This window comes from Sceloporus undulatus, chromosome 3, assembly GCF_019175285.1.
Source record: "Sceloporus undulatus isolate JIND9_A2432 ecotype Alabama chromosome 3, SceUnd_v1.1, whole genome shotgun sequence".
NCBI lineage: Eukaryota > Metazoa > Chordata > Lepidosauria > Squamata > Phrynosomatidae > Sceloporus > Sceloporus undulatus.
In genome coordinates, this window is record NC_056524.1 from 73809839 (window position 1) to 73822633 (window position 12795).

At 41.5% G+C, this 12795-nt stretch overlaps 1 protein-coding gene across 3 annotated transcripts in view; it reads left to right on the forward strand.

The window, feature by feature from the left end:
• DIPK2B (divergent protein kinase domain 2B) overlaps positions 1-9257 on the forward strand; it is a 37909-nt gene extending 28652 nt beyond the window's left edge. For all 3 annotated transcript variants that reach the window (XM_042460875.1, XM_042460874.1, XM_042460873.1), the window contains 2 exons: positions 6136-6424; positions 8609-9257. In XM_042460875.1, the coding sequence (XP_042316809.1) occupies positions 6136-6424; positions 8609-8949 (630 nt within the window). In that variant the 3' untranslated portion in view covers positions 8950-9257. The remainder of the gene's footprint in view (positions 1-6135; positions 6425-8608) is intronic.
• Positions 9258-12795: the final 3538 nt, after the last annotated feature.

The window sequence follows — 12795 nt, forward strand, 5'->3', positions numbered from 1 at the left end:
ATAGTTCTGAGACTCCCCAAGGATACAAAAATCCATGGATGCTCAGTGGCTTAGTAAAATGGCACCCCTTATATAAAACAGCAAAATCAAGGTTTGCTTTTTGAAATTTTGGGGGGAAGTGGCAGAGATTATTTCCAAGGTGTGGATGGTTGAATTCATGGACGCAGAATCTGTGGATATAGAGGGCTGACTATCCAGATCATCATCATCATCATCTGTCTTTCTAAATACTCAGCTAAAGGTTTAAGTTACTGCGATATTATAAAGTCCAGTGAGGGTGGCAGAATTCTTATTGGGAAGGAGCAATGCCTTCATTTTATCCATCGCCATACCTACATTGCAGGCAGTGCCCTTTCTCCAAAGTGAGCTACAATCAACTCTTATATTGTCACGTAGGTAAAGTGGCACCCGTTCCCCACCTCCATGAGCTTTCAATTGGCTTGGTGTGGACTTCACACAAAACAGCAAGCCTGTTTGGGACAAGATTTTCAAACTTCTTTCATAACTAGCTTTGATACCTAGTGATCTACCTCTCTTGGTTTTACTCCTTCTTAGAGTTTGGAAAGCTACTTTTTAAAGTTAATTTGTTATTGTTATAATTTCAAAGCCCCCCGCCCCCCCCCAAGAGAATTAAGTTACCATTTCAGTTCAGTTTCAGAGCAACTATGTATAATCCTCTTTCTCCAACACAGCTGAAAAGTTATTTTTCTGTTGGTGATTTTTTGCAAAATTTGAAGGCTACAAGCTGATGGTTTATCGTACAAAACAGGCTGTTTAGTGTGGTTGCACCCTGTAACTATAAAAACAGTTCAACAAAGAAAAGTTTTCACCATTATAGATGCATGTAAATTAACTTCCTAGTTATTGCAAAGAGTAATTAATTATTGTATATAACTAATATATATTGCATATAACTAATATATAAGTAACTAATTGCAATGTATTTTTAGTTATATGCAATAATATAATGACAGCCAATGTGGTGTTGTGGTTTGAGTGTTGGACAGTAACTCTGGAGACCAGAGTTTGATTCCCAGCTCAGCCATGAAACCCCTTGAGAGACCTTGGGCAAGTTACATGCTCTCAGCTTCAGAAAAAGGCAATGGCAAACCTCCTATGAAGAATTCCAGCAGAGAAAATCCCATGACAGGTTCACCCTAGGGTTGTCACAAATTGGAAATGATTTGAAGGCACACAACAGACAGTTATTGCAACAAGTAACTTGTTATTGCCAAGCTTTATTCCTTGTCTGTGTCTTGTCTTATGCATCAGAAACTTTCCTTGGACAGAAGTGGAGTCACTCTCTTCAGAAGATCCAGTGAGAGACATATGTTCACTGAGTTTAGATTCCCTAGCATGGCAACTAGGAGCTCCCATATCATTGGAGTAGTGAATCCAATTTAGCCTTTAATCCAACTTTAAAATAGCCTCTCAAGGTGTTGAATGATATCTTCAAAATAGGTACAGGGCCATGGAGTGGATTTGCTGTCCCACAGGCATGGAAAGAAGCCATCAACTACAACTGCCCCAGGGCTTTCAGGACCTTGAAATTCTTCTAACTATGGGTCTCAAAATGTTATAATCCCTACAACTTCCACCATGTCCAGCTAGTGAGTCTTCACTGGGGCTAATGAGAGATACAGTCAAGCAACACCTGAGGACTCCAGGTTGTCATTTTATTAAAATTAACATATTAGATTCATTCTTCTTTTTAAAGTCCCCCCTCCCCCAGTATTCACAAAAAGTAACACATTTTTATCGTTCTGTTTTACTTTGCTGCCTTCACTAGCTTGGTGACTGAAATTATTAATTTTAGCCCACAGCCATTTTCAGCATTTGCAGTGAAAACTGAGAGATACTACACAGTTTTGGAAAGTTGGTTACTCATGCGTGCATTTCAGAGACACACTTGTACTTTCACTCATTCTGACAACTTTGCAGCAAATGTCTTTCGATTTAAGAGATAATTTTCTGAGTCTTTCTTAAATTAGAAAAATAGCATAAGCAAAGTTCACATGTACCACTTTAGCCTTGATTTGGCTCATTAATTAACTTCACTCTTCAAATTAAAAAAAAAAACTTGCAAAAGTAAAACCAATTCTTTTCTATCTAATTAAATGCCACAACATTTTAATACAGCAAAGGTTCATGGGGTGGCAGAGATAAATTAGCATATAATCATGACTAAGTATGTACAACATATAATTTTGAAACATCAATTTAATGAAAAATAACAGTTCTTCCTGAACTTTTTCCATGAGATAAAAGCAAGCTATTAACAAACCAGGACAAGTATTATGTAATTATGCTTGGTTTTCAAGAGTGATGTGGATATATGATTGTATGTGAGTATGTAAGTGAGTACAAGTGAGTATAAGTCTGATTGTAAATGCTGACATGCAAATTATAGATAAAGTTGGCACTATGTATCCATGGATTCTTTACCCATGGATTCATCCACGACTTGAAAATATTGTAAAAATATATCAATTCCAAAAACCAAAACCTTGATTTTGTTTTTTTATATAAAGAACACCATTTTATTATGCCATTGTATACAATGGGACTTGAGCATCTATGGATTTTTGTATCCCCATGGGATCCTAGTCCAAGTCTCCAGCCTGGCACCATCCAGATGTTTTGAACTACAGTTCCCAATATTGTCTATGACAGTTGGGGCTGATGGAATTTGGAATCCAAAACAGCAGGAGAGTGCATATCTGTGAAACAGTGGCCTAAAATGACGGAAGCCTGTTTATCCTTTGCTCTCCCTTATGTTTTTCCCAATTTGTTCAAAGTGGTGAGGTGCACTAATAACACACACACATGAGAGAGAGAGAGAGAGAGAGAGAGAGAGAGAGACTATGATTCAATATTCTGAATGATGGATCCTTGGAAATGGGAGCTGTTAAATGACTTTCAGTGAAAGAAAAGGCACACCATCACCTATAATCACCTATGTACTAATTCTAAACATCATCTGCTTTGAATTAGTACATTAATTAGGCAACTGCTGGATGCAACAGACAGGTGTTTGATCCAAATATAATTTTGACAAACTAAAAAACTGGATTGTAGTTCTTCAGTGATAATATATATATGTTCTCCCTTATATATGCTTATAATCCTACTAAAAGCCAGTGGAGTGTCATGGCCAGTCAAGAAGAGGACGAGGAGTAGGCCTTGGCCCCTCAGGTGCAGGGGGAACCTGAGGCTGTGCCAGGTCCCAGTTCTGTCCCGACAGGTCCCAGCTCTGCTCTCCCAGTCCCAGTAGTTGTGGCTCAGCCAGATCTTAGCTCTGTGGGATCTCTTCCAGTTCCAGAGGAGCCTGAGGCTCAGCAGCCCAGTCTTGCCCCAGTGGAAGTGCCAGACTTGGGAGACTTAGAGCAGCAAAGCATGGAGATTCTTCCCTTTAGCCAAAGGAGAGCAGAAAGGGTATGCCTGTGGCGTTCTAGGCTTGCAGAGAAGCATTCTGTAGATAAGAAATAGCTGTGATAAAGGAGTGGTTTTGTGATTTAAGGGAGCTGGAAAAAGCCAACCCTTTGTCAGAGTTTATTACAAGTTCAATGTACTGAATGCTGTTGGCTCTGGCTCCTCTGTTTTTGTTCCTGGACCCTTGGTGTCCTAGATCTGTGACTACCCTTGAACCTACGACCTCGATACTGACTCCCCAACTTACCCCTCTGGCATCCTTGACCTTGGACTGAACTGGAATTTGAGACTTCTAGAATCCTGACTCAGGCTTTGGTTTGTGGCTCACTCTATTCGGACATGAGAAAGGTCTGTAAACTGTCTGTTGGCTGCGTAGCTTGTTTTCTTTGCTGTGCCATCATTATCAGTGTGTGTATGTGCTGGCAGCATTCCTGGACATGGTGCTTGTACAAGATCAGAGACATTGGAGATTATCACACGAAGATAAGAAATGGGAGAAAAACAGAAATGCTCCTGTCATGTTCACGCAATCGCATGGAGATTTTCACATCACATTGTGGCCATCCCATACTTCTCTTGTTAAGAACATGGACAGTTCACATAACTTCTTATTCATGAGGAAACCCTACGAATGGCTTGCTGATAGCACTCCATTCATACTATCATGAAGATGCAGAAGCCAATAATGTTCCATTCTCGTTATCACAGAGCAATCCAAGACCTTTTTCCAGAATGCATTTTGGTATTGGCAGTTCGTTCTTATTGCTAGCATTGTTTTTGGAGTGGATATCTCTCTTATTTTGAGGTGTCGAGCACAATCTTCTTTCAACTGGATAAAATGTTACATGCATAAATTTTATTTTCTTCTGTTTGGGATGGAACAATGATTTTCAGACATGCACAGTAGCATGAAAATGGCACATATGTGAAACATTCAGTAACGACATACTAATGATACAAGAATGGATGTATGTGGAATGCAATTGTGTTTCTCCTTTGTTTTTATATTGTTATTATCACACAAATGCACGACTGTGTGAAAATATCAATCGTCATAGCACTATGCTTCCATTATCTTTAGATAATGTCATTATTGTTCAATTGGCCCTCATGTGATAATCTCCAGCAAAATTAGTAGAAAAGTGCCAATACATTACATGAGAAAGCTAAGAACCTCCTTGTAATTATGGCTGCATCTCCACAGAATTAATGCAGTTTGACAGTGCTTAAACTGCCATGGCTCAGTGCTATGGAATTCTGGGATTTGTAGTCTTCTGAGATGTTTAGCCATCTCTGTGAGAGAGCTCTGGTGCCACAAGAAACTACAAATCCCAGGATTTCATAGGATGAAGCCATGACTGTTAAAGCAGTGTCAAACCGCATTAACTCTGCAGTGTGGCAGCAGCCTATATTTATGTTAACAGAGGAATGTTTATTACCCTTAATTTAATTTTAAGTGAGCACTTAAGAACCTTACCAGAATTAAGGGAGATATTCCATCCATGATTTTATTCCTTTGCTCTTCTTATCCTTGAGTTTGGGCAAGAAGAAATAGCTGCATGAATTTTTGAAAAATCTATTTCTTATCCACTCCACCTCAACTCCTTCTCTTGCGTTCCCCTTTTCTTTTATAATCTCCTCTTCATGTCCACATCCCTTTCTTTAATTTACTGGCTCATTCACTTTTTAAAGCTCTGTTTTTATCCACAGAATGACAGAGTGTTAATTAATGGAAGAGCACCTTAGAAATTTTGATCTGAGGAGATCAGAACTGGATTTATCCATTCTGAGCCCAGACACGCCTTTCACACTACACAATTTTAGCAGTATATTTCACTTCAGCTGCCATGGCAACATCCTATGAGGTTGGTAGTTTAGGGAGGGCTACTTAGGAGCTCAATAGATGGCCCCTAAGGGGTGGCTCCATGCCACCCTTTTCCTCGACAGATTGGGGCTGTGGCAACTGCACACTGTGGCCCTGATCTGGCCTTTCTGCAGTGCAACAAAAGGGGCTCCTTTTTACACTGTGGTGGTGGCTTTTCAGTGCTCCTTTGGCACAGCGCATTTAAACATGGTGCCAGCGGAGTGCTATGACGCCTCCTGCCATGCAGTTGGGCATGTGGTGTGACGCCGGCAAGGAGGCACCATGGGGGCAGCCGGCATGTGTACACCACACACCCATGCCACTCCCATGCTGGTTTATAAGGCGGTCTGTAGAGGCTCTTAGAATTCTGTACAAGGAGTTCCTCTAGTGTGTCCTCAAACTACAAATACCTGGAGTCTATAGAATGTGCACATGACAGTTAAAGGGGAAGCAGAGTGCTATACTTTTACAGTGTGATGGGGCCTCAAGGAGAGAACAACAGCAGCTACCAGCAGCATGATTTTGAAGCTAGCTGGCAGAGTATGCAAAATATATGCTGATATTTTCGGACTGGTGTTGCCCTAAATGTCCTCACGGTCTGGGTTGTTCTAGTTTTGACACCTATTCAGATGAGCATCTGCAAAAAAGATGTCATAAAACATTGCAAGTCTTTTATACTCTGCTCCAATCTTTCCAGAAATGAGATATAAAGACAATGTAATGGTTGGCTTTGCAAGTCTAAAAGAGCTGACTATAAAGGCGCCATATCTATATCCCCATATTTTTCTAAATCATTCCCTGTTATTACCAACAATAACAGCTCTTTCTCTCTTTGGCAGATTTTCCCTGGAGCAGAAGGCTGGCCATTTCCAAAATACTTGGGGTCCTGCGGCCGGCTGATAGTCACTATCAGCACCAGGCCCCTCAAGGCTTTTTATGGTGCATCTTCTGATGTGGCAGCAGACTTGGCTCTTCAGGTCCTTGCTGTTCTTGAGTCCATGACAAATAATGACCTGAACTATTTCTTCTACTTTACCCGTGTGGATGCTGGCACATTTGGTGTTTTCAGTGATGGACATCTGTTCATCCGGGATGCCAGCACTCTGGGAGTCATTGACAAGCAGGAAGGTACCCACTTTCATCTTTCAATAAGCATCTGTCACAAGAAAATATGAGACAGGACAAAAATTAGATTTTATTCACTGGCTCTTTAGGTTCAGGCATTTAATGGTAGGTCAGTGTACTGAAATGACAATAGGCAACAATTAGTGGCAATCTCCACACAAATGCCAAGCTGGCAGATTCTGTGTCATTGTTAAATTCAAACACTCAACTGAAATTACACAGATGAAGGTGTGTGTATACACATATACATGTTTTATTCATGCAAATACATTCACATGGTTGTCTGCTGCTAAAAGTGTAGCAGGTTCCAACAAAGACAGCAATGGCCCTTATAGGATGATTTTATTTCAAACATATGTACCTGAATGATGAATAAGCTCTGGCATGTGGAAAGATAGTCTGGCAAGGGAGAGAGCTGGGAAAGAACTCTTCCTGAACCACAATAGTTTTCCACACAATATGCAACAACATTTATATTTTCAGAAATGGAGACACATAATTGCCTCTTCTTTATACTATGCATTGCTAGGTATAATCTGATACTGTACAGCAGAGGTGAGCAACTGTGGAAGCCTAGGGGGATACATTAGCCTCCAGGAGAGCTTGGAGATTGTTGCCGTATGCATGCATGCACACACATACAGAGCTTCCCCAAGGTTATCCAGTGGGTTTTATGGCCAAGCTGGGAAATGAACCTTGATTTCCATATTCCTAGTCCTACCCTCAAACCTTTTCCTCCCTCTTTGTCTCTGGTCCAAAACACATTACAGAAATAATCCAGTTTGAGACCACTTTAACTGCCCTGGCTCAATGCTAGGGAATTCTGGGAACTGTCATTTTGTGAGAAATTTAGCCTTATCTGTCAGAAAGCTCTGGTGCCACAATAAACTACATTTCCCAGGATTCCCTAGCACTGAGCCAGGGTAGTTAAACCAGTCCCAAACTGGATTATTTCTGCAGTGTGTTCTGGACCTCTGACTCTTTCTCTCTCTAACCCCTGGGGAGCCCTGGGAGGTGCACTTTACTCTCCTTTGATGTACACAAACCAATGATTTCTGCATTATGCAATTTGCATCTTGGAATAAGTTCATGGCTATAGCCTGAGACCTAATTTTTTAAAGACTGTCCTGATTTACCTCCAATTTTTGTAATGTGTAGCTTTATGAAGAATTCTTGAAAACCCAAAAGCTTGCCTGATCTTTTTCTTTTCTTTTCTTTCTTGCCCATTTGTGGACTGGGTTTCTTTGTTTTATTCAGGGACCATCATAGTGTGTGTGTGCGTGCATGTGTATGTCTGTGTGCATGTATAGATAAAAATAAAAATATGTTATTGATGGGCTAGATTCTCATTCTGAGAAGCCAAGAGGAGATTGTGGTCTTGTAGTCTATCACAGATTTCACATGAGAGTCTTCTTCCTCTACTTCATGTCTAGAGTTCAGCCTCCAAGCCTCCTGCTTTACTTTGTGTGTATGTCTTACGTTTTGACTGTAAACCTTTGGGCAGGAACTATTAGATGTCTTTGTAAGCTATTCTAGGGCTACCTTTTGACTATGCAATGGGGTATAAGTTAAGATAGACACAAAGACAGCTAGTCAATCTTTAAATGGAGTAGTTTGAAACACACTGAGGCAACATTTGCCTATGTTATTATTTTATTAATGCACCAGCACAAGACTTTTTATTCTGCCAGATTTTTAAAGAACTGTATGGTGCTTTCAAATCTTGGCTGTTTTAATAATGTGGCTGGTTTTATTTTAGCTTTATTATATATTGCATTGTTTTCATCTATTCCTGCTGGATTTATTCTGATTTTGGTATCAGTAGAATCATGGGTTCATGGAAGGGCCATCCATTCCAACTCACAGTCATGCATTAATACACAACTACAGCACTCTTGAAAGATGCCCATCCAACCACTGTTTAAAGACTTCAGAAGGAGAAGAGTATCTGCTACCTTCCAAGGCAGTCTATTCCACTCTCAAATTGGTCTTATAAAGATTCTTCCTAATGTTTAGGTGAAATCTCTTTTCTTGTAATTTTAATCCAAGTAGTTTTATTTCTATTTTGTATGTTAGGGTTTTTTTTTTAATGTGCAGAACCCAAAGAACTATGACAATTGGGCAATCTAAGAGGGAAGGAAGTAAATCTGTAACTAATTTTTATTTATCTTTTATCATTGCTGTCAGGCAGTCAATGGATGAATGGACAACAGGAAGAGAAAGATATCTTTAGCTGCTTGGTGACAGATACCCAATCCATGCAGCCGCCTTGTAATTCCATCAAGCCTACCCAGAGCCTCAGCATGGTGTGTGCAGAACTTCTGTCTAAGCTCTTAAAAGGAACATTTCTGCCTCCTGTGCAGAAGAAGATCGATCATGCTCTGAACATCTGTGCAGACAGCTCTCTCAGCACCCAAGAGATTGCCATGGCAGCTCAGGAGCTGGATGAGATTTTGAAACCTCTGAGGACCTGTGATTCCCATTTTGCCTACCGCTTCCCTGACTGCAAATACAGCGTCAGATTCTGAAGAAAATGTTTCACTGGAATCCCAAAGCTATTCTCCACATACCTCTTTTGCCTTTTCAAGTTAAAAGAATTGGAATCATTCAATCCAGTGGGATTGTGAACTCTTTTTCACTGTGCGAATGTACCATGGTCACACTTTGTAGCTGTGTTGGGTCAGCAATCTTCAAAACTTCACAAAGTCAGTTTCACAGTATCTATGTGACAATGTATCTCTGAGCCACTTATCATTTTGGCCATGTTCAGATATGTCATTTACCTCACCTGAATGTACAGTAGCTCATAAAAGCTAGCTGCTGTAGAGTCTGGTATCATAGAATCATAGAGTTGGAAGAGACCACTAGGGCCATCCAGTCCAACCCCCTGCCATGCAGGAAATCCAAATCAAAGCATCCCTGACAGATGGCCATCCAGCCTCTGTTTAAAGACCTCCAAGGAAGGAGACTCTATCACCCTCCGAGGGAGTGCATTCCATTGTCGAACAGCCCTAACTGTCAGGAAGTTCCTCCTAATGTTCAGGTGGAATCTCTTTTCCTGCAGCTTGCATCCATTGTTCCGGGTCCTGTTCTCTGGAGCAGCAGAAAACAAGCTTGCTCCCTCTTCAATATGACATCCCTTCAAATATTTAAACAGGGCGATCATATCTTAACCTTCTTTTCTCCAGGCTAAACATCCCCAGCTCCCTAAGTCGTTCCTCATAGGGCATGGTTTCCAGACCTTTCACCATTTTTGTCGCCCTCCTTTGGACACGCTCCAGTTTCTCAATGTCCTTTCTGAATTGTGGCGCCCAGAACTGGACACAATATTCTAGGTGGGGCCTGACCAAAGGAGAATACAGTGGCACTATTACTTCTCTTGATCTAGACACTATACTTCTATTGATGCAGCCTAAAATAGCATTGGCCTTTTTAGCTGCCGCATCACACTGTTCACTCATGTTCAACTTGTGGTCTACTTGGACTCCTAGATCCCTTTCACACGTAGTTTCATTCAGCCAGGTGTCACCCATCCTATATCTGTGCATTTTATTTTTCCGCCCTAAGTGCAATACCTTACATTTCTCCGTGTTGAATTTCATTTTGTTAGCTTTGGCCCAGCTTTCTAGTCTATTCAGGTCATTTTGAATCTTGATCCTGTCCTCTGGGGTATTAGCTATTCCCCCTAATTTGGTATCATCTGCAAATTTGATAAGTATGCTCCCAATTCTGTCATCCAGGTCATTGATAAAGATGTTGAATAGCACTGGGCCCAGGACAGAGCCCTGTGGGACCCCACTGGTCACTTTTCTCCAGGATGAAAAGGAGCCATTGTTGAGCACCCTTTGGGTTCGGCCGGTCAACCAATTACAGATCCATTTAACAGTTCCTTTGTCTAGCCCACATTTTACAAGCTTGTTTGCAAGAATGTCATGGGGAACTTTGTCAAAGGCCTTACTGAAATCAAGATATACTATATCCACAGCATTCCCTTCGTCTACCAAGCTGGTAATTTTATCAAAGAAAGAGATCAGGTTTGTCTGGCATGACTTGTTTCTCTGAAACCCATGTTGACTTTTTGTGATTATGGCATTGCCTTCTAGATGTTCACAGACTCTCTGTTTAATGATCTGCTCCAGAATCTTTCCTGGTATTGATGTCAGACTAACTGGACGATAATTGTTGGGATCCTCTTTTTTCCCCTTTTTGAAGATGGGGACAACGTTTGCCCTCCGCCAGTCTGCTGGGATCTCTCCTGTTTTCCAGGAGTTTTCAAAGATTATTGCCAACGGCTCCGATATTACATTTGCCAGTTCTTTTAATACCCTTGGATGGAGTTCATCTGGTCCCGGAGACTTAAATTCATTTAGATTAATAAGGTGTTCCTCTACTATCTCTTTACTTATTCTGTACTGAAATGCCCCTATCCTGTCCTCTGCTCCATTATCCTCAGGTTGAGCACCCTTTGCCTTTTCTGAGAAGACTGAGGCAAAGAAGGTGTTTAATAATTCTGCCTTTTCTCTGTCCCCTGTTAGCATTTTGCCATCTTCTCCACACAGTGGCCCTACTGTTTCCTTCTTCTTCCTTTTGCTGCGGACATATCCAAAAAAGCCATTTTTATTGTTCTTAACCTCTCTAGCAAGCCTGAGTTCATTCTGCGCTTTAGCTTTTCTGACTTTACCCCTACACATGCCTGCTATTTCTTTGAATTCCTTTTTTGTGATTTCCCCCTTTTCCCATTTCTTATACATGTTCCGTTTCAAACTTAGCTCGGTTGAAAGTTCCTTAGTCATCCATCCTGGTTTCTTGAGACACCTCCCATTTTTCTTTCTCACTGGAACTGTTTGAAATTGTGCCTTCAGTATCTCCCTTTTGAGAAAGTCCCATCCGTCCTGAACTCCTTTATCTTTTAGTATTTCTGACCATGGAATTGCCCTCAATACTTCTCTAAGTTTACTGAAATCCGCTCTCCTAAAGTCTAGGATGCGTGTCTGACTATGCCTGGCTTCTCCTTTCCACTGTATTACAAACTCCAGGAGAACATGGTCACTTCCACCTAATGATCCCACCACTTGCACCCCATTAACCAAGTCATCCTTGTTGGTTAGGATCAGATCTAAAATAGCTGACCCCCTTGTTGCCTCTTCCACCTTTTGGACCATGAAATTGTCTTCCAGGCAAGTGAGGAATTTGCTAGGCCTTGAGGATTTTGCTGAGTTTGACTTCCAACAAATATCAGGATAGTTGAAGTCGCCCATCACTACTACATCTCTCTTTTCTGACTGTGTGGTCATCTGTTCTAGAAAGATATCATCCAATTCCTCAGTCTGACTTGGGGGTCTGTAGTAGACTCCCACCATAACATCCTTGTTGTTTCCCTCCCCTTTAATTTTTACCCAGATGCTCTCCACCTGGCTTCCATGATTGATGTCCTGGATCTCTTGACTGGTGTAAATATCTCTGACATATAGTGCTATTCCTCCTCCTTTCTTGTTTGGCCTATTTCTCTTTAAAAGGTTATACCCCTCTATTTCCACATTCCAATCATGAGACTCATCCCACCAGGTTTCAGTGAGGCCTATTATATCATATTTGCTTTGTTGTACTAGGAGTTCGAGTTCATCTTGCTTATTTCCCATGCTCTGTGCATTAGTGTAGAGACATCGCAGACCATAGTTCCCTTTTACTTGCTGCCTGTGCAAGTTTTTTTGCCTCTCACTGTTGGGTCCTTGCACTTTTTTTCTTGTTTCCTCTATGTCAGTTTGACTATTTTCGCCATCCCTTTCGCCTTCCTTAATATTGTCTCCCTTCCCCTCGGAACTCAGTTTAAAGCCCTCCTGATCAAGTTCTTGAGACTGTTGGCAAAAACATTTCTTCCAACTGGCGTGAGATGCAACCCGTCTGTTGCAAGAAGTCCCTCCTCGTGGAACCGCAGCCCATGATAGAAGAATCCAAATCCTTCTCGGCGGCACCATCTGCGAAGCCAGTTGTTCACATCCGCTATTTTCCTCTCCCTTCCTGGACCATGCCCTTCAACTGGCAGAAGAGACGAGATGACAACCTGTACATCCATTCCTTTCAGCTTCCTACCAAGCGCCTCGTAATCCCTTTTGATGTTCTGAAGGCTGTGTCTTGCAGTATCATTGGTTCCCACGTGGACCAAAAGGAAGGGGTATTTGTCAGTAGGCTTGACCAGTCTTGTCAGCCTCTCTGTCACATCACGGATCTTTGCACCTGGAAGACAACACACCTCTCGAGACATCTTGTCAGGCCTACATATCACTGATTCTGTACCCCTCAGCAAGGAGTCCCTCACTACGACCACACGCCTCATCCGAGGCTTAGCAGCGACTGTTCCCTCGGGTGGGACTCTC